Below are 22,393 nucleotides of genomic sequence, written 5' to 3'. Positions count from 1 at the left end.
GGCAAAAGTCATCTTGAATTAAGGCTAAAATATAGACTGATTACTGATGTTAAAGGGATTTGCTGTAATTCACCATTGCATCTTATTGAAATGAATGACAGCATCTGTTAAATAATTATAAACCAGCTGGGTAGGAAAAATACTAGAAATTCATAATACATAAGACAATAAAGATAATTTGCTAGAAGCCAAACCAATATATAAATAACTTTTAATATAGCATCTATTAATAGGATTTTTAAAAGTTTATATATGGCATCAGACAAAAAGGATGTGTTTTCATAAATAGTCCCTGGCCCAGCAAAGAGCTAGTAAGGATATTACTTAACCTTATTGTAATATTTATTTTCTGTAGAGACACAGATGGCAAATGGCAGTCTATGTTCAGTATATTTCAATGGTTGAAGCCAGATTTTTATAAAACGCAAAGCAAATTCCTTAGAGAACTACTAAGGTAGCATAACAATTCATCACTAATAATTAATGAGTTAATATTAGTAAAGTTATTAGAATAATTCCTGGTATAGAGAAACACAATATAAGTGTTTGATAAAATAGAAGTAAGTACCATAGCTATGTTAAGTGTACTTCTTTATCGATACCTCACTATAGCTGTGGCATGATATCGATATGTCATGTACAATGTCCAATAAGTTAAGTATAACGCTTTTAGCTTCTTCTTTTTTACTCCTACTCATGAAAACATAGCAAAATGTAAATGAGTTAATTATTTTGTTTACCAAATATTTATTAAATGCTTATTATGTACCAGGCACTGTTCTGAAGACTGGAAATGTAGTAACCAAGTAAAACACAGATCCTATTCTCTTGGAAAACCACCATCAACAGGGACGGAGTAGAATATGGTGACAACTAACCATGATAATTTCAGACATTGATATGTATCATGAAAAAGATCTAATAAGATATTGTATTAGTGATGGGAGGTTGAAGTTATCAGTTTAGTAAATTAAAATAACTTTATAAAATGACTTTGGAAAATAGAAGCCATCCATTCTCTCAAGCATCTTACTATGCTATGCATCTTTCTCAAAGTTTGTGTCCCCATCTCTGAAATCCCCCATCCCATGGTAAGCATACCCTTCTGTCACTTTGCAGAAAAGAACATGCCTCCTCCCTCCCCTCACCGTATGTTAAAGATTGTCCTCCTCAAGACCACTGTCTTATCTCTGTAATTTGCCCAGATATACTGCACTTTGTCCAATTCCTACACATCACCAAGAGCTATAAATGGGCTTTGTATTGTTCATGTATTTTATTTTCCACATACTGTAATATTTTGATATCTTAAAAACTTTCCTTAATGAAGAGAGACTGCTTCTCCCAAAGCTAGCCACAAATAGCAAAGAGTTCAGCCTGGATCATGACTTTGATAAGCAAACTAATCAACCCAGAGTCACATCTCCTCCATCTAGCTCAGGCACTCCAGGAGGCAACATTCCTCTGCCTTAATCATCCCAGAGACAGGTACCTGGCCACTAAGACATACTACTATAGTTTAGAGTCCCCTGGAATTATTAAAGTCAGCCAATTCTAAATTGTTTATTCTGCCACGCCTTTCCTCCAGAAAATCCAATAAAGGCCATGGCCTAGGCTCTCCCCTAGCTCATGCCCCTTCTTCCTTCTAACTGATACTGGTGCTTCCTCATGGAGACCCACCTGACATGCCCTGCCTCCAGTTTCTAGGACCTATGAGTATAATAAAATTTTGTTTTTCTGTCTCTTCTATGTCTCCTCTGGGGGCTGCATATGACTGACTATCAACTAAGAAAATACAGAATAGACTGCTATACTCTTAAGATTCACGCTGTCCTTTCCAAACATTCGTTTTCCACTGTTTTGTGAAAGCAACTCTTAATTTCAAGTCTCTCTTGTCCAATTATAGAGCTCCTTATCCCTCCTTATTGGTCATCTTTTACCTGTTGTTCACTTCCCTGTATTTAAATGTGTATTTATCACCTGGCCCACAGTCTTCCTGTCCATCCCAAATAGCACTATTTTCCTGAATGATTTCAATTTCTTTAAAGATGATGTATTCATCATTCAGCCTCATAATACTATGTACCTCTCAATTTAAATTCATTTTCATGACATTTTAGCCACATATACATAAGATCATATCTTAGATCTTGTTATTAAAAGAAAGTAGTCTTCTTTTGAAATATAAAACCTCAATTTTCAATTCTCTGTTTACAACTTATTATCTTTACATCTTTTTCACTGTATTACATCCACTGTTACCCAATCTCATGAAGTTTTCCAATCCTTTGATCAAAATTTCTCCCAATTTAACAGTCCCTGCCCATTTTTACTATCTTCTCATTCAACCTAAAAAGTAAAGTATAACTTTAAGTATTCTCTTAGCAATATCCACAACTAACTTATCCATTGATCTTTAGCTGAATGCAATATAGAAAACACCTACCTTACATCCTTCATTGAAACTGCCACACAATCTGAGAAAGTTACACAATTGTGAAATAAGGTGTTCCCTCAAAATTGTGATTGCCAACCTCAGCTAGGTCTCATGTTGCCCAACCATGTTTGTATATATTCCTACTCATCTATCTGTTCCAATTTCTATATCATCAGAGTCAATATTTCCCATTTATTCAAGTCCCCAGTCCTATTACCTGTTTTTATTTCCCCCCATCTTTCCCAGTTAAAATCCCTGAAATTCCTGCCTCCTTATCTACATACCGAACTTTTTTCCCCTGCATCCATCCTCCTCTTAGCCTACTTTAGGATTTCTTATTGACCTCTAAATATTTTCACTGATCTCACTGCCCTAGTTTTGCCCAATTTCAATACAATTTCCACACTACCACATTACTATGACTACATTTCAAAAAAGATAACTGATATTCCAGTTTTAAATCATTCAGTTACTACCTTCAAGATAAATCCAATATTCCTACAATAATAAAACTGTCTTCCTGTCAAGACTCATTTTGCCTATTTGCTCACCTCCCTCTGCCTCAATCTGAGAAGGCTATGGTCCAGCTGAACTGACATGGCTGCATTATCCTGTTCTTACCATGTTCTTTTGCTTTTCTCTTTTCTATACACACCACTCCTTGAGCTTTGTCAACAAGTGAACTCATACTCATCTTTCAAAATTGTCCAGAAAGAAGTCTTCACTGATCCCCTTCTGCCCTTTTCAAATGACTGAGGCATCTGTCCTGTGCATTCCATATCACAAACATTAACACATTTCCTGTCAATGATCTCTACTTGTCTGCTTCCTCTCTACACAGGAATGCCTTCTGAGCTAAACCAGTTTCATCTTTGGTCTCCAGAACCTACTGCGGCGTGAAACAGAATGATTATTAAAAACTAATGAGGATGATTTTTATATGAACAAAACTTTCACCTGTTTATTTATATACACTGTGTGATAACCTATCACTCACATCGCTTCATATTTTGTGGACCTTTCACGTAAAAATCCAGCTGAGTGAAATTTTATTTATAAATTAATGTATATCTCCATTTCAAATTTAGTTTGCTTCAAAAGGCAACAGTGAAAATAACAAATATTAAACTAGTGGTTTTATCTGTACTCTTTAACAACCACTCTTTTGCCAGTCATTAAATTATCTTGTATACGTGGTTTTTCTGGAATACAATTATTATTTTTAAATTGAAATAATAATATGGCTTTTTTTTTTTTTACAATTATGGATGGCGGTTAGTATTAGTTTGCATGTGTTTGGGAATGGGGAAGGTAAGTAGGGAAAGGATAAATAAACTAATAGAGCAGAATTACCATTAATTGCTTTAGCTCTGTGATGTTCAATATAATATCTTCTAGCTAGATGTGTCTATTTAAATTTAAATTAAGTAAAATTAAAAGTTTAGTTGAGTTTTACTAGCCATATTTCCCATGTTCAATAGCCACACGTGGCCAGTGGTTATCATATTGGACAGGGTGGCACATTTCTGTCATTTGCAAAAATTTCTATTAGATAGTGCTCCTCTAGCTAGACAAAATTCTGTACCATAAGTAAATAGGTATCTATGGAGACATAAAATGAGGCAAAAATTAAGTCCTAATTTTTGCATATTTTGATACATCTGTAAGTAAAATAAATGAAATTATTTTTGTAAATTAGTAGTGTTACCTCTAATTATAAACAGCCAAATTCTTCAAACACATATCTGTAAGCTTTTTACAGAAAGCACTTGACATTACAGATTCAGAGGTTAATTTTCCTATCAGTGCATGCACAAATCTTCTATAAATGTTAACAGGAGAATGTTAATGACAGATGTTCTAAGATCAACATGAGAATAGTTTCTGTACTATGAAAAGCTATTTTCTCTCCATTTTGATCTACTTAACCTGAAATTGTGCTTAGCACTGGCATAACTTTAAGTTATGATTTATAATTAGATAAAAATCCCTTTTTAATAGCTCAACTCTAAATCTACTTTTTTTTTGTAGTCCAAAATTTACAGTGGTGTAGAATAAATTGAGATATTCTTCTAGAAATGCATTTAACCACCTAATAATCTCACTTAAATTTTATTTGTTTCATTAGCTTTCTGGTTTTCATTCCTTATGATCAATATGATTAGCCACACAAAACATTCATGATAGAAAGTAATGCTCTTTCTCTACAAAATGGGAACCACGTAAGGTGATGAGAAGAAATGATGCTTTTCTCTGAAGTTCAGTTTGGACCTGGCTCTCCCATCCCATCTGTACCATGTTTTGGTCATACACAAACTTAACCTAAGAGAAATGATGAGAGCTCATAAGAATAAAAAAGTAATTTATTTTAAAATGAATTTTAAAAATTATAACCAAAAATTTAGGAGAAGAGAAATATAAGCTCAATAGTCATGTGCATTTATTTTTAAAGGAAAATAAGTGTCATTGAAGAAAAAAAGCAACTTCTAAGCCTCTGAGCACTGAACAGAAATTTAGCTCTGAAAAATTTTGTTAACAAAATAGTAACGAGGAAACTCATGTTCCTTTTGTTTTTCCATTTCGGTCTCCTATTATTTTTATTCCTTTCAAACTTTTTTTTTTTTTATCATTCCCGTGATCAAATCTGGGTTGACTTCTCAATGGCATATGCATGTGGAAGAGGGACAGTTTCTATTTCTCATTCTAGGCTTCCTTTTATAACATCAGATTCTAAAAGATCCTGGAAATCTTTCAAAATTACTTGGTTTCACTTCCCAAGAGTTGACAGGCCATATAAAATTCTGTCATGACAGTATGAGGAGCTCTGTGAACCCACATCTCAGCAAAACTGGTGAAAATTATAAACAAAAACATTTAATAACTCTGGAAATGTTTTAAGGGCATACAGCAAATGAAGAAACATATTTTTAAAAATCTACTGAAATTTGGTAAAAACAATGAGAGTCTATGATAGTTTAACCAAGACTACTCCCATATTGCCCTTTTCCAGCTCAGTGAGACAGAAATTCTAATCCAGACTGAGGCAGCCAAAAACACAGGGCTCCTCTCTTTCCAGCTCCTAGTAAGAGGGTTATCTTCCTGGGAGAGGCGGGATGTCATCATTTCTCATCCTGCCCTCAGCTCCCTGTTGCCGATGCTAAGCTCTTGGTAAATTTGGTTAAGATGGGAGCTGCCTTGTTCTAACCAGTCCCCACTCACGAAATGGAGGTGTTAGGCAGTTCAGTAGCCATGAGTGACTGAAGCGAAGGCTTAGCTCTGAAACCACAGGAATTACAAGAATGGTGGCCCAACCCAAAGGCTACCTTAGGGCTTCCCAGGAACACTCATTTTTCAATTAACAACACTTCTACATCCTGAAATACAAGAAAATAAAAAGCCGCAACATAGCAACTAGTTTAGGCCAGCCACAGACACTTGTGCAGTAAGGACTACTCTGACCTTCTTTTCACCTCGGCCTCATCATACAATCATTCTAATATCATACACGTGCCTGGAAGTTCATGAATCTAATTATCACAGACTGAATTCTGGGTAAGTACATGTACAATAGACAAAAGGTTATATAACAGCCAACTATCAATCAAAATGATCTCACATGCCAGTCAGTTAGCACCACCCTTGTAATCTCCAATCACGGCCCAAATATAATAATGCAGACTTCCCCGCTTCTACAGGGCTGCAGCCATCTCTGGCATAGCCCATTTCTCTCCTGAAACGTACTTTAATAAATCCTACTTTTCCTAAACTTCACTGATCTGTAATTAGTAAATCAGCAGAAAGAACATATGGCCCCCTCAGTACCACTGGGGCAGCTATGGATTTAGATCACCCCCAGCGGTATCAAAGGCTCTATCTTCGGCATGGCAGCATAGAGGGTTTGGGGAAAGTTAGAGAAACCTGAAGCTGCTGGCCCACAACAAGATCTCTGCATCTAAGGCAAAATGCCTCTCCAAAAGAAGTGCACCATTCATTGTCTTTACCCCCATCTCCATAGATTTTTGCCTGGGGGAAGAAGCAGATGGCAAAATAAGTAGCTCCTAATCTCTTTCTAAAAGAACAAACTTCATTTGCAACAGAACAGAGAGAAGTGCAAGCCCAAGAAAACTCTAAAAAACAGTAAAGGTTCTGGTAAAAGGCAACTGGAAGAAGATTGGTACATTAAAGATGTAGACTAAACTGTAGGCTGGCTAGTTTACTGTACAGAACCCAGAAAAGAGACAGCTGGGAGGAGCCCTCCTGGGGTCAGAACAAATCTCAAATACTGATACTGGGAACTATTCCTTAGAAGGAGCCTGAACTTGATAGCATTAGTCTGTAGAGCAATTATGTCCCAGTGTATTGTTGAAAACAATAGAACTATTAGCCAACAATTAGTGGCAAATAACAGTTGGGTGTGATCAGAGAGATGGTCAAGGAGAGGCCTGACAAAACCACCCAGGATAACTGCAGGCATACCCAGGGCTTCACTCCCCTGAAGAGCAACATCAGAGGCTTAATGTTTGTAGTGGAGAAGGGGGAACTGGCTTCACTCAAACAGTCCAGCCATTCACTAACCAAATAAACAAGCAAATACCAACAACAAACCCAGGGTGATGGGAAGGAGTTCGGCAAATTGGTAGCACATCGAGTTTCTATAATATATACATTTGAAATAGCAAGTTTCAAAAAAATATATATATGATATATACGAAAACCAGGAAAGTATGACCTATATGCCGGAAATAAAGAGACAACCGAAACTGTGAGAGTGATCAGATGTTGGGTTTAGTAGAACAAGAGTTCAAAGTGGTCATTATAAGTATGTTCAAAGAACTAAAGGAAATCATACTTGAAGAAGTAAAGGAAGGTATGATCACACTGCCACATCAAATAAAGAATAAAGCTGTGAAGACAGAAATTATATTTTAAAAAAGGAAATGTAGACATCCTTTAATTATAGGCATAAACATTATCCCCAAGTTTCTCAAAAACAGGTGTGCCAGAAAAACTCAGTCATGCTCAATCTGTGTCCTTGCTTAACAATATTTTTGCAGGAGGTGCAGATATAATTTTATTTTACATTTTGCTTTTGGCATTTAGTTCTGAAATCTACCCTTTCAGTGAACTTCTTAAGGACAAGTATTAAAGCATACAATTATCTTTTGACTTTTACTGATGCTTTCTAGTGTTCTGAAACTTTCATGCAAGTATGCTGCCTAGTGCATATTACTATTATTGCATATGTTTTATTTTAGGCAATTATCTATTTATGTAACTGCCTCACTCAATGGATCGGGTTTTTTGGAACCAAGACAGCATTTTATTCATCCCTGCATCCTTAGAGCCCAGTATGATACCTGGCACATATTAGATCTTCAATACATGCTTGTTTGATGAATGAAATAAAGTTTACCTTATCACTTTTGCAAATCTAGTATTTTGATCATATAAAACCATAGTGATTTAGAGGAGCATACTATTTGGCTTTCTAAAATGCAAATGAAATCACATCTTTCTCCTTGCTGAAAAATCTTTTTCTGGTTCCCTTTTCCCTAGAAAATAAAGTCCAAATCCTTCAGCATGCAGGAGATCCTTGTTGATCCAGCTCCTGCTTTATTTCCTCTTACCCCTGCCTCTCCTTTGGTCCCTACCAACTGTCACTCATACCCACTTCACACTCATCCTGTTCTTTAGCAGGACTGGCTGATTATCACTTGCTTAACCTACTGAACTGTTTCATTCATTTACAGTAATAACACAAATAATAACAGTTCTTTTTTATTTTATCCTAAGTCTATACTAAACATTTTACATTTTTTTTCATTTGATTCTCATCACATTTACCACTTTTAGCATTTAACTCAGGGCTTAGTGCATAGTAAATTGTAAATGTATATTGATGACTAAATGAAGAATCATTAACAAAAAGAATTATTCCTTCATTTTATGGGTAAGTAAATTGCATTAAAGAGAGATTAAATAATGTATCCAAGCCCACACAATTGCAGAAATCAAGGTCATCATTCTTCGTTTTTCTGAATGGAAGCTATTTTTCTTTTAAAACTCAGGTGAGATTTTCAGAAAAATCTTTTCTGACCACCCCAAACTCCCACTCCCACCATTCCTCTCATGAAAAGAACCATTTTCTTATACATGAGGCTTATTTTCAACCTTAATAGATCGCACTTAGCAGACGGTCAGATTGTAATGTGTTTATGTCTCCCTTCTTTTCCTGATGTCTCTGGAACACAAGCCTTTGTCTTTTTCATTTCTTCATTCTCAGTGCTTAGTACATAACTGGTGCTCAAACTATCTACCAAATTCAGTTTGAAAGTCAATATTAAGACTGTATTAAAATAGTAACAAATTTATACTTCATTTTCATAATCATGCTATTACTCTAATCAAATGTAATTTTTAAAATCATACAAATCTGATGAACTCTTTTACTATACATGCCTTTTTTCTGAGGAAACTGAAATTAGCTCACACCTCAGTTCTTTGAGCTCTGACTTTGTTCTGACCACTAACCACACTGCCCTCTCGAAAGCCTCCGGGGACATCCGGGTCAATGGATCCTTTCACTTTTCCTCCTCCCCTACCTCTTAAAATGATCCATCCTTCAAAATGATCCATCACCTTTCTTGCACTCTGTGTTTTCTGGCTTGGGTCTGCTAGCTGGTAGCTTTCTTCTGTTGACACTCTACCCATGACTCCTTCTTCTTTCCTCCCCAGTCTTTCTCCTCACTGCTGGCCTCACATTCCCCGCTGTGAACCAGGCATACCTAGCTGACCCTCTAGCATCTGAAACTCCATAATCTTAAAACAGGTTGGCATTATTCCTGCCCCGGCAAAGGTTCTCTCTACCTCCCGTCTCCTGTATCCTCAAACCACTCCATGTAGTGCTGCAACATCCATCTTCCTGCCCAAGGCTCATGCCCACTGCATTGCTTTCCTGCTCACATATTTCCATGGTTCCCATGCTTAAGGACACAAACCAAGTAGCACATCAGGACTGGACCTGGAAAATATCCCCCTGACTCACTTTTATGTAGTCCATTCAAACTTATGGTCATGGACTCCCAGATGACTTTGGTGCCTTCTTACTTTTGTGACTTTATTCTCCTCTTTCTTTTCACCTCCTCAAACTTCTCTCATTATAACTAAACTCTTTGAGTTCATACAAATGTTCTTTCCGCCATGAAACCTTTTTCAATTCTCCACTCTATGTTTTCACAGAATGTTTTTGAACGTAAAGATTGAAATTCATATATTTTTAACTTTTTTTGTTTATGTGGTAGCTCCTTCAGAAGCAATTCTATAGCCCCCAAAGTCCCTGGTAAGGCACCCTGCTTATACAAAAACTGAGGAAAATTTGATGACTTGGACAATTGTGACCCAAACATAATTTCTCCAAATACTAGTTTTGTCTACTTATTTCAGTATTATAGAGGCTCCAGAGATGAGAAGGTTAATGCCAGGAATAATATCTTAGCTAATAAAATGTAGAAATAAACATCATGGGTTCATTTCAGTTTTTAAAAATTTGCTTTAAGTAGTGGAAGGATGAATAGGGGGACCATGGAGGATTTTTAAGGGCAATGAAAACACTCCATATAATACATTAATGACAGATACATGTCATTACACATTTGTCCAAATCCATAGAATATACAACACCAAGTGTGAACCTAAGGTAAACTATGAGCTTTGGGTAATTAGGATGTATCAATATAGGCTCATCAACTGTAACAAATGCACTACTCTGGTGGGGGATGTTAATAATTGGGGACACTATGCATGTGTAGGGGCAGGGGTTATGTGGGAAATCTTATACCTTCCTTTCAATTTTGCTGAGAAGTTAAAACTGCTCTAAAAAAGTCAAATCTTAAAAAAAAGCTGGTCTTAAATACCAAAGTGAAACCAATAAAAAAATCTGTTTTTTTGGGGGGGTTTTTTTTTTTTTTGTGCTTTTAGTGTCCTATTCAGTTGGATCACTGTTTACGGTGAAAGTTTCAAAGGAGAATCTCTGGTCCAGAGAGATAAGACTGTATACATATTACCTGGAATAGGACATACTCATATCCCAGATTAAAATAAGAGTCAAGTGCATAGTAGGGAGTTTGGGGAAGGCAGGTGGCAGTGTGAGCAAACTGCTGGTATAAAAAAGCAAGTGGGACAAGAGCAATACCACATAGCTCCACTCTGCGTCTTTCTGGTTGAGCATTTTGTAGGGAGCAAACCTTAAGCATGTAAGTCACTTTAGTGTGTGACCATGCAATCCACCACTGTACAATCCACCACTCGCCACCTTGTCCTCATTCCTCATGGATCTTTTTCTCCAGAAGTTTAGAAAAGAAAAGGTTTTATTTTTTTGGCTGAGGTGATCAAGATAGGTGTTATAAAGGAAGTGACATTTGAATTGGACAGATTTCAACTGGATCAGGAAAGATTTTAACAAGCAGAAATTGCAAGGTATCCTAGGGTTTATTTCTATGAGTACATGTTATACATTCAGAGAAATAGGTCCTAGAATAAATGCCTATAACATGCCTCTGGGAATGTATTATATATTCCAGATTCATGGAAAATAGGTATAACTAAAAGGAAATAAGAAAGGAAGAAGAGACAAAAGGAGGAAGAAAAGGAAAGTAGTATTTACTGGCTGAAATAAATTAATATGCATCTCCAAATTGCCAATCTCAGTAAGTAACTTGTAGGCTATTAAAAATGAATATTCGAATTCACAAATAAATATTTATGAATTGAGCACAACTTTGCAATATTCAGCTAAGCCCCAAATTTTGGAGTCAATAACAAACACTGCAGCAATTCCATTTATTATGCACTTACATAATATGCACAGTCTTATTTAATCTTCACAATTGCCTATATTATTATTCCTATTTTACTTATAAAGTATCCAGGCTTGAAAGGTAAAGACTTTCTCAAAGTCACAGAGCTGAGAAGTGCAGCTTCCTGATCAGGGAATAACTGTGAGCCATAAAATAGCAGCTGGGGGTCTCAGCATCAAGTCAAATTTGCTACTTCTCATTTTCAGGCCCTATCCCATGATTTCAACTTATACTGTAGTGGCTGAAATGAGGGCTAAATGATTTGGAATTTAAATCCAAATTCTAGAAATTCTTAGTGTAGCCATATTTGTAATGTCTTTGGGTCTTAGTTTTTCCATCTGTACAAAGGAGAATAATAACAGAGCTTAATTCCACTGAGTTATTATGACAATTACATGAGACAGTTCTTAGATTAGTGCCTGGCAACAAATCTTACCTTTCATTACCTTTCACTGTTATTTCCTGGGACCAAGTTTAGACCTAATTTTTAAAAATTCTGTCACCCAAGTTATCTTCTTGACCCCAACTAAATCTAAGATCTCTATTTCAAAAATATACTTTACAAATGCTAATAGTGAGGCTATGGATAATTGCTTTTAGGGAAATACTTTAAGACTCATCAAATATTTAATATTGATGAAAATAATATAAACTATTATATTAAGACACACTTGCATATATAGCTCTGTCCCTGGAATTAATTTTTCCTCTTTTATTCTTTCCCTATATTTGAGTCAATATTGGTATGTTTCAATGAGTCCTGGTAATACCAATTATTTGAGCAAAACAAATATTTGTATAAAAAATGTCACTGCAAGTATTTGCTATTTATCAAGGAACTATGCACTAACTGTGCTAGATCTCTGCCTCTCTGGATAGCATGCCCATCATAGTCACCATATGGCCCATAGAGATGACTAGTCTTACACAGCATCAGCCAGTGTGGGTGTAGTGAAAAACACATGGACTATAGTGAGGAAACCTGGGTTCCATACCAGGCTCTATCACTTAACAAATTGTGTAATTAATGTCAGTTAAATAACTTATAATCCACAAGATTTTACGTCCTTATGTTTAAATGAGGCTGGTAATTATACTTGTTCTTACTACACTGAGTTGGTTTGAGTAATGAATATAAAAGTATTACACAAGTGTTCATCATTGACATCTCAATATCAGAACTGATATATCCTGTATCCTATAGCTGTTAAGTTTCCTTCACACCCTCCATCATTTACCAACTCCCAATTCTGTATATTTAACATTCTAAAATTTCTTAAACCTATGCTCTCCTTTCCATCCCTACTACCACCTCACTAAGGTAGGACCTCATCTTTTGTCAGCAGCTTCCTCCTTTTTATGCCACTTAAAGCCATCTGGTAACAAAAATATAATGATGTACCCCAAAACACAATCTGGCCATGCTATTTTCCTCTCTTACATCCTAAAGTGTAGCTGTGTCAACTACAGAATGAAGTTCAAGTTTTAAAAGGGCATTCATAGCCTATCCTAGTCTGACAACCTGAACTACCTCTTCAAACTTATCTCTCACCATTTCCATCTTTGACATTTATAGGGTTTACCTTAATAAACAGGACTCTGTTTATTAAGAATTCCCTTCTCCCTTTTGCCAAGTGGCTATCTCTTACTTAACCATTAAAAATTAACTTGAGAACTTTCCAAGGCACGGTTAGTAGGCCTAGAAGGCACTCCAACATATAAATTAATTTCCATACTATAATACACTTATTTGTCTTACTTATGTATCTGTCTTTCTGACCAAAATGTGAGTTCTTAATGACAGAGACCTTTTTCTTTTTTTTACCCTTTGCTCTATCACCCAGGACAGTGCTTAGCACATATTAGGCACATTTGCTAAATATTTATTGTTGTTTCTTCTCTGAAAAAGATCTGGGCCAAAATTTCTATATAACACCAAGAAGCTAGATATTGAAAATCATCAAATTAAAACAGTAATGAGCTGGAATATTCACATAACAAAGACCAACATATAATATTCCAAAAGTTAATCCATTTCTCTTGTGTTTTAAAAGGCAATCTCATTATTCCTAAGTATTTCAAAGAGATATTTTGAAAAATGAGCTACCATTCATCACATCTAAATAAAATTGCATAGCAATTATTAATGGTAATTATGATAAATATTTTACGTACTTTAATTTGAATGGTAATATCCATTTTGGTAAAAATTTAAAGGAAAGATTAATTGAATAAATGTCACTTGGACCACATTGAGGAAAAATTATTACTTAAATAAAGTGAAAATTGAAGAGCCTTGGGAAGTGAGCCAAAAACCAAATATGCAGTAATCACTGTGACACATTAACCCTCAAACAATAATGACTCTCCTGCCATAGTTATTTCTTGAAACATTGTTCTTTTGGGAGATTTATTTAGAATATTTTACCATATTAAGTAAAATGCAGCTGAATCACAAATACTAAAAGAAAAAGAGAAAACTAAGAAGAGAAAAACAATACAGTTTTTTAAAGTTATGTATTTCTCTGTATTAGAGTTCTCATTCAGTTTTTATTCTCTTAATATTTTTAAACAAAATTATACCCACATTTGTGTATTCTTAGCCTTTCTCTTTCTATATAATTAGTCCCTTAACACTTCCTCATACGTCTTATTTTCCAAGTTCTAAGCAACATTTCTTTTTTCTGAGCTCTAATGTTACTAGTTGTCCTCTAAAAATCTGGCTATCTGCAAGTAGAAAATAAATATCACCTAAACTCTTTCAATGCAATATATATTTATTCTTTAGACTGGCTAATCTGATTCCATGTTAGTCTAGTGAGTTAATTTGCATAATAATAAGCAATCAATAAATGGCAGAAGCCAGCATAGCGATTCTTTTTCAGTATTTCTGTTCACTGTTTAGTTTTCTAAATGCTTTATAAACAGTTTTGTTTGACATTATTGATAATAAAATCATGACATAATCAATATCAAGCTCACAGGAATCTAAGCTTCTCAGAGATGCTATATAACTAAGCTTTTATATTCCTCCAAGGAAGAATATAGGCTGGCTAGCTTGAAAAATACTGGAAGAAATTGGTAGTAGTTTCACTTTACAAATTTTCCAGAGGTGATGCAACAATTCTAAGGACTACAAAAGGTAGCATTGACTCAACAAATGAGTGCTAAACCTTTACTATGAAGTTCACCTGATAGCCGTGGGGTAAGACAAGTATTGATCCAAAGCCAGGAACCCTAGAGCACTCTGTATATGAATTCGGATTGCAAGAAGAATCCCTAAAACAAAAGTCCAAACAGTGTCTCCTTCACAATTAAAATGATTCAGCTTTCCTACCCAGCCTCTACAACTGTCTCCAATCCAATTTCCCAAAGTCTGTTAATTTTGCTTCTGCCACGTCTTGAATGCAACTCCTAGGATTAACTCTCCTAACTACTGTCCAAGTCTAGACCTGGATCACTTCAGAATGGCTCACCTAAGAATGGCTCCATTTAACCACTTATATCAGATTTGAAATGCCCTATACTTTGGCTTCTAAAATATCTCCTACTCTTATCTGATTGCCTTCATTTTCCCCTTTGGTTCTTTTTCTTCCACAACTCCTTTTATGCAACTTGTTCCTGATGGACTGATATATACCAGATATTAACCAAGTGCTAGACATATTGCAGTAGGCAAGGTAGACGCATCAATCTTATATTATGTCCTAATAGGATGGATAGAGGTACAAAGATTATTCATATTGTACCCATGGGAAAGACATTCCCAGGACTCTGGCAGTATATAGCTCTATATAGCTTCTCCAAATAAAATGTCAAAAGAACGAAAATGACATGTTCATTATTTTCTTTCTGGATTACCAGAATAGCTCTTGAATTAGTTTTCATCCTATTTTCCTAGTCCCTAACCTATTCATCCACTATAATGTTATCAGAAATCTTTCTAAAATTCTAAGCTGACTACAGCCTTATCATGCTAAACTCTAAATATAGAATACAATCTTTAAACTGACCTACAAACCCTTTATTAATGGAGCCTGTTTATATTCTATCCTTACACACACACATTCTCTGCTGCGGCCATGCTAAACTCTTCACAAATCTCCATGCCAATTATGTTCTCTTATGGCTCTATGCCTCAAAACATGCTCTGCCATACATATTCCTCCCCACCCCAATAACTTCCACTTGCCCTTCAAATTCATCTTGGCATCAATCTCTTTATAAAGTCTTATGAGTGCCTACCTCTGTTTTCTCATTTCACCCACCATATAGTCATCATATTACTTATGGAATCAGATTATAATCACAAGTTTGCCTCTCTTTCCTACTAGACTATAAGCTTTTGAAGGACAGGGATCCAGCTTTGTTTCCATATTTTTACTTCCCACAACAGTGCCTTGCATGTAGGAGGTCCCTCAGTAAATATTTGGTGAATTAATTGATGGCAAATAGTCTATCTTACATAATATCAGGTTATTCGTCAAACACCATATTATGAAGTCATACCTAGCTCTGAATGGACAATGGTTCCCTACCCTATGAGATCAACTTATTTTCTCTGTCTGCATTCCAAGTCCTTTACAAGGTCTAACAGAAGACCCCTTCTGAAAAATGGTAATCTTACATTTCCTTCAAAGTTCAAGACTCACTTGCTCCAGGAAACCATCTTTATTACTTCAATAGAAATGTTTTCTTACTTTGAACTCAGTATTTTAACACAGGAATAGATATTTGCCTATGCTTTAATTAAGAAACTTCTCTATGTATACATACTTTCTTTATCAAAACTATTTATAAAGAAGGGCCTTATGAATAAAGACTCTCCTCTCTTTGAGTTGTGTCTGCTAACTACTCCATTGGTGCAAGAGTGACAGGTATCTAATATGTCTTTTTTGAAGGAATGAATAGAGTCCCTCCCCAATGTGCTACCCAAAACTGTTCTCATAAGTTCCATTATTTTCTGTCTTCATCTTATTTGACATCTCAGCATTGTCCATTAGAGCTGACCACTCTCTCTTTCTTAAAAAGAACACTTAGACTTAGCTTCCATACACTGTACCCTTCTGATTTTTCTTCTGCCTCTCTGGCTATTCCTCATTTGGTTGTGGAAGCTGTTCTTCCTTTACCAAATCATTGTACTTTCAGTTTCTTAGGGGTGTCTCCTTCTCCCCAGGACTATTTCTCATCTTATTCAACATATACAGCCCAAACAGTGTGTTTTTTATCGTTCCATTTCAATAGAAGTAAAAATGTAACTTCGTTCTGTTTAATGTGTGCAAGAGTGTGTTTTATGAGCATAGTTCCTATAGTAATAGTAAACAAGGAGATAAAAGTGCAAACCACGGGATAATTTTAGAAAAATATTTGACAGATACATAGAGCATAAAAAGGACATTTCATGATTGTTTAGGTTTTATAAAGACAGAATTATGTGGATGGTAGAAAAACTTAAAGGTTATTTTGTTCTGTAAAAAGTAACACAGTGATCCAGGTCCTATTAGTGAATACAAAATCATTTGTATTGTGTGAGTTGGATTTAAACCACTGAAGAGAATATTTGAGCATTTACCACAGCAAAAGTTATAGCAGCCTCCCACAGGCAGAAGTACTTAAGTGTCTGATAATGCCTAGTGACTTGCTTAAAAGAGGATAAAACAATACATCCTCAGGCAAGTATGAAGTATTAAATAGAGTCAATTTAGGAAGCACAGTGCCTCAGCAAATTCAGAAATTAATTCAGATTAAGACATTTTGCTTTTAGGATCTATCTCAAAAGACCAATTCTACAACTCTAATTTAGCAGTGGGGCATAGGGGGCGGGAGGAGGGAGCCAAAATATATATTCTATAAGTCTTCGTGTGTTGAAAACTATACCTTCAAAAATTATAAATTTTTCAGTAATATCACCATGCATTATTTCAAACTGGTAGTAATGTAAGCTTAATTTTTAAAAAATCAATTAGGAATGGGGAGGATTGTAACTTTTTCTAATATAAAGAATCTAGAAATTTAGATATGTCTGAAACATGTTTCTGTCTTTTGTATAACACAGTTTATGATAAATTACTTGTTCAAGTAGTTATTTAATCCACATGTTTCATCTAGAACACTGACACATTTCTCCTATGTGTAATAAATTACCGACCAAAGTCTTCAGGAATCTATAGCAAACTCAAGAATTTAATTGAAACTTTATTACTACATACACCTATCCAATCTAGGAGAAATTAGATAGTGATTTTTTTAGTTGAAAATTGTGTTCTGGAAGCTAAATTTTCACATCTGAGCTCAACAAACTCCCAGAGACAGATCCATAAGATTATATAAGCAAGAATTATTAAATCAAATGATTCCATGTATAGAAATCCTACCATTTGCAATGACATGGATGGACCTAGAGGGTATTATGCTGAGTGAAATAAGTCAGACAGAGAAAAGTAAACACCATACAATTTCACTTATATGGGGAATCTAAAGGACAAAAGGAGCAAACTAAATGAAAACAAACTCACAGATACAAAGGGCAATCTGGTGATTGCCAGAGGGGAGGGGGTTTGGGGGGCTGAGAGAAAAAGGTGAAGGGATGAAGTACAAATTAGTAGTTACAAAATAGACATGGGGACATAGAGTACAGCATAGGGAATATAATCAACAGTATTATAATGGCTATGTATAGAGCCAGATGGGTGCTAGAGTAATCGGGGCATCACTTAATATTAACTATATAAATGTCTAACCAATGTACTGTATACCTGAAACTAATACAAAACACAAATTTTTTTAAAAAGTGATTCCTTGTATAAAAACACACCAACAGCTTTGCTTGAGACATGATTCATTTTCTTCATTGCTATTCCCAAAATGTATTGCTTATATAATATGGACACAAGAAATCTATGGTTATGTTTCTTGATAATGTATTATTGGAATTTGTTTAAAATATATTTAGTGACAATAATCTCCATCTCTTATATAAACATGTATTTCTTTGTGACCTTCATGACCAACTTAAAAATTCTCTGAAAATTGTAATGTGACCTTACCTTGCTTCCATTTTCTCTTGCCTCTCGTTCCATCTTGAGGTCAGAAATTAGAAGATTCTTATACTTGTTTTTTCCATTACTGCTGTGGTCATCTATTCTGTATTCTGAAGTCAGCTGTGCTGAGAGGGGACTATCACTCAGGTTCAGTGGCTGCTCGTCCTGTTCCAGCCCAGTTTTGCCATCACCATTGGAGTCACCCATCTCCCTGCTGTGTGTTCCCCCTGAAGCAATTGAACTGTGCCCCAGAGTTTCATTGCCATTAAAGCTCTCTGCAGCAGAATCATCTGTTGGAAACAAAAAATTTATATTTTGGTTTTAATTAATATGCTATTCAGTTTCTATTTCAACTAGCATTCATTGAGCTCCTATTATGTGCTTAGCATTGTGCTAATATTACATATAATGTATAACCTATCCTTAGCAATAAACTTGTGAAGTAGCTATTGTTATTTTTAATCTAGTAGGCACATTTATGCACAAGAAGTAACAAAAAAAAAGTAGAGAGAACAGTTTATTCTCAAATGTAATCTCAAAAAGTAAATTTAAGCGAAGAGAACAATTGTCAATTATTTTGCAAACAGTTTTTGTTTTTCCAGTGAGACTATCCAGATTTGGTGAAAATTCTCTGATCAAATATCATTTATCCTATTTTAAAGATATGGGAAAATGTGAGTCATGAAAGATCAAATAAAAAAATCTAGCTACAGAAGAATGTGGTCAATATGATCCCAATTTTGTAAACAAACAGACAAACAAACAAAACATATAAACAGAGGGAAAAGACTGAAAAGATGTCATCTAAATTGTTAATAGTGATTTCTTCTTAACTGTATGGCACTGGATTTTATAATATTCTTTTTTATCTACAACATATATAATTTTCCAATTAACAAAAATAAAATAACTATAGAATAAAAGCAAAACAGAGAAGTGGAAGAAGCAGAGTTAATTAAAATTTTCTGCCTTAAAATAAATAAGCTTGTTTAGAAAAAAAGTATATTAATGACATCTTACTGAGAGCAAGAAACAAGTTTACATAAAACAATCAAATTCTGTTTCTCTTAATTTCATCTTTACATATATGATAAGAATTTGCTATTAATTTTAAAAGATTCTGAAGGATAAAGGCGTTAAATTGTTTCCCTTCATTAAAGGCTATTAATGAAGCCATATAAATATGAGTGAGCAAGAGTAATAATAGTCAATATTAGTGATTTTTGTTTAATTTCTGAATACTTTCAAGTATGCTGTATTTTTGTTGGGTACGATAAAATATTCGATGTCTTCTAATCAATTAAATTCATAGAAATAATATTTAAATTCTGAAGGAGTAATATAACTCACCTGTTCATTCATTTATTCAACATTTATTGAGTGCCTACACTGGACCTAAAGGTGGTTAAATAACTAGGCTATAGAGATTCTGCCTTCAATAAGTTCACAGGTAACTAAAAGAGACAGAAAAATAAACATGCAACTAAAATGAGGAGCAAAAAAAAAAAGACTATGATCCAAAACAAGGAATAAAGATATTGCTGTTTTCCAAAAGACGGTAGCATATGACTGAATTTCGAAAGATGAGTATGCCTTAAACAGGTGAAAAAGTTGGAGGAAAGCATTTCCTACCTAGAGATCAGCAAGTGCAAAGTCACAGAGAAAAGAATATATAGAGCTGAGCACAAAAGAGAAAGTAAGAAAGAGAGAAACCTAGGAAAGGATGAAGAAGAGCACGTGTTGGGAAGCATTTTGTTTTTCAGCTTAGATTGTACTGAGTGCAAAAAGGAACAATTTAAATTTATTGTGGTAAGTGATGTTAACACTATGTTTTAAAGAGATTCCTCTGACTCTGGTGAGAAAAATAGTATGAAGACATGAAAAATAGTATGAAGGCAACAGAATGGAAGCTGGGGAGACAAGTTAAGCGACTTATATGTCATCTAAGCCGGCACTGCTGAAAGCTCAAACTATAGCAGCAGGGGCGCAGAAAAAGAGGGGACAAAAATCATAACAATAGAGTAGGTAAGACTGATAGTGGGATAGACAAGGGTGAAGGATAAAGCCAGGTCTCTAACTCCAGTAAAAAATAAAATCAAAGAGCATTAATGTTTAATTTTCATTTAATTAATATTTTAAAATAATTTTTCTAAAACTATTTTAAGAAAAAGTTAATATGTGTTTAAAGATTCTACTATTAAATTGTTCTTTTTATGTACCCATTCAAGAAAAGACTTCATGTAGAGAGAAACATACGTAAGAGAATTTAGGAAACTGGCCATAAATAATATGACATAGCACTTTCCACAACTATTAGGTTGAGAAATCATTATGCATGTTCTTTTATGTTAATTCAAGTCCTTATGCAAAAGTATGAAAGGTCATTTTGGATTATTTAAGTTATTTCTTTCCAAGAAAGTTCAAAGGAAAATTTAATAGATATATTCATGTCCAAATTTTTAGTTCATGAAGAAAAATGAGATTTAACATTTTGTACTAAAATCCTTTAAAAATGGTAACTATTTCATGCAAGAATTTTTTATCAATACTGTAAAAGAATGAATAACCCTAAAGAATATTACATTTTAAAATCAAATGTACATTTGCATAAAACAAATCCATTATCTATTTTAGTTAAAATTTAAACATGTTATATTTGTTTCTTTAATCTGAAATCATCATACATATTTAGTAAACAGTGTACCAGTTGTTCATTTTTCAGATAAGATAAACATAATTTATCAGAAGATTATTTAATAAAAATCATGTATTTATAATTTTGCTACAAACAAATAAAGGAGAAAATATTTTTAGACAGAGTAGTTTACTCCAGATGTTACCAAGGTAACTAAATTCAACAGCTTTACATATTTCATTCCTGAGTAAATCAATATGTTTTATGAAGAACAATGAATGATTTACTCATTTGTATCAAATATGTATTCAAATATTTTATAAAGTAAATAGTAAAAGAATTAATGGTCACATACCATAATTTTATAAACCAAAATTTCAAAGAAAGTTTTTGATATCTACATTAGAAAAATTCTATATAAAGAAGTGAGCAGATATTAAACAGGATAAATTAAGCAGTTTTCATTGTCTAGTTTCCTGTAACCACATTAATAGTTTTTATTCTTTCTTCCTTAAAGATACTTTTTCAGTATTAAAAACCACAAATCCCAGACTCTTGTTTATCAGAACCAATTCACATTAATTTATTGCTTTAAAAGGGAAAACTGCTTCCTTACCTAACATAGTTTGCTGCATCCTGAGTGGCTGCTGTTGTGTGCGTAATGGCTGCTACACAGAGGGGGTAGTGTTTACATCTGTAGATACAGCCTTAGGTTCACAAGCCCAGGATGATGGTGATTCTCTCAAGTTTCAGCCTGGGTACCATAGCTTTAGAACCAAAGATTCTGTATTTGAGTCCCAAGGAAAAACAGCACCTGGAGCTTTGGAAATTAAGAGTGCCCAGAGTACGTAGCAACAGAGGAGAATGTGGAATGTGATGACAGGGAAGTGTGGAATCTAGTGATATCAGAAGGGCAGTTGGATGTTTAGGTTGCATTTGTGCTGAGGTTAGTTTCGATGGGATGGTCTTGTGGAGAGGGCCATCCAAGTTACCTGTGCTGCAGCTCTTGAGTACAAGGTGTAGTAACATGAACTATAAGTGGCAAGCCATACATTGTCTTCTTTCTCCTTCTCTACTCTTCATTCCCTCCACCAATTAGTACAGACCCTAGATGTACTATTTGTTTAGATTATTTCTAACATTCCCACATTTTGTGTGAAGTAGTTTCATCGGTACCAGATTCAATGGTTAGCTCTCTCTCTATAAAGATAATTAACCTATTATAGCATGTATGTGTCTGTATTTAAGTTATCTATCTATCTATCTATCTATCTATCTATCTATCTATCTACCTACCTAATAATATGATAAATGTATTTGAAATCTCCCAAAGCACCTGACCTACTTTCTTAGTCACTTTCAGTAGCTCTTCATTATGGCCTTTAGGCCAAATGCCTTGGGAAAAATGAATAGGAAAAAAATATAT

General features: G+C 34.6%; 1 protein-coding gene across 8 annotated transcripts in view; it reads right to left on the bottom strand.

The window, feature by feature from the left end:
• The window catches only part of NOL4 (nucleolar protein 4), a 279,961-nt gene that overhangs the window by 107,895 nt on the left and 149,673 nt on the right, over positions 1–22,393 (bottom strand). For 7 of the 8 annotated variants that reach the window (XM_023530930.1, XM_011361785.2, XM_023530925.1 and 4 more), the window contains one exon: positions 18,339–18,622. In XM_023530930.1, coding sequence (XP_023386698.1) covers positions 18,339–18,622 — 284 coding nt within the window. Of the gene's footprint in view, positions 1–18,338; positions 18,623–21,583; positions 21,603–22,393 lie in introns of those variants that run through there. The other variant, XM_023530933.1, reaches the window with a different exon arrangement.

Source organism: Pteropus vampyrus, unplaced genomic scaffold (assembly GCF_000151845.1).
Source record: "Pteropus vampyrus isolate Shadow unplaced genomic scaffold, Pvam_2.0 Scaffold3, whole genome shotgun sequence".
NCBI lineage: Eukaryota > Metazoa > Chordata > Mammalia > Chiroptera > Pteropodidae > Pteropus > Pteropus vampyrus.
The sequence above is the reverse complement of the archived record's forward strand: the minus strand, read 5'-3'. Positions and strand labels throughout refer to the sequence as shown.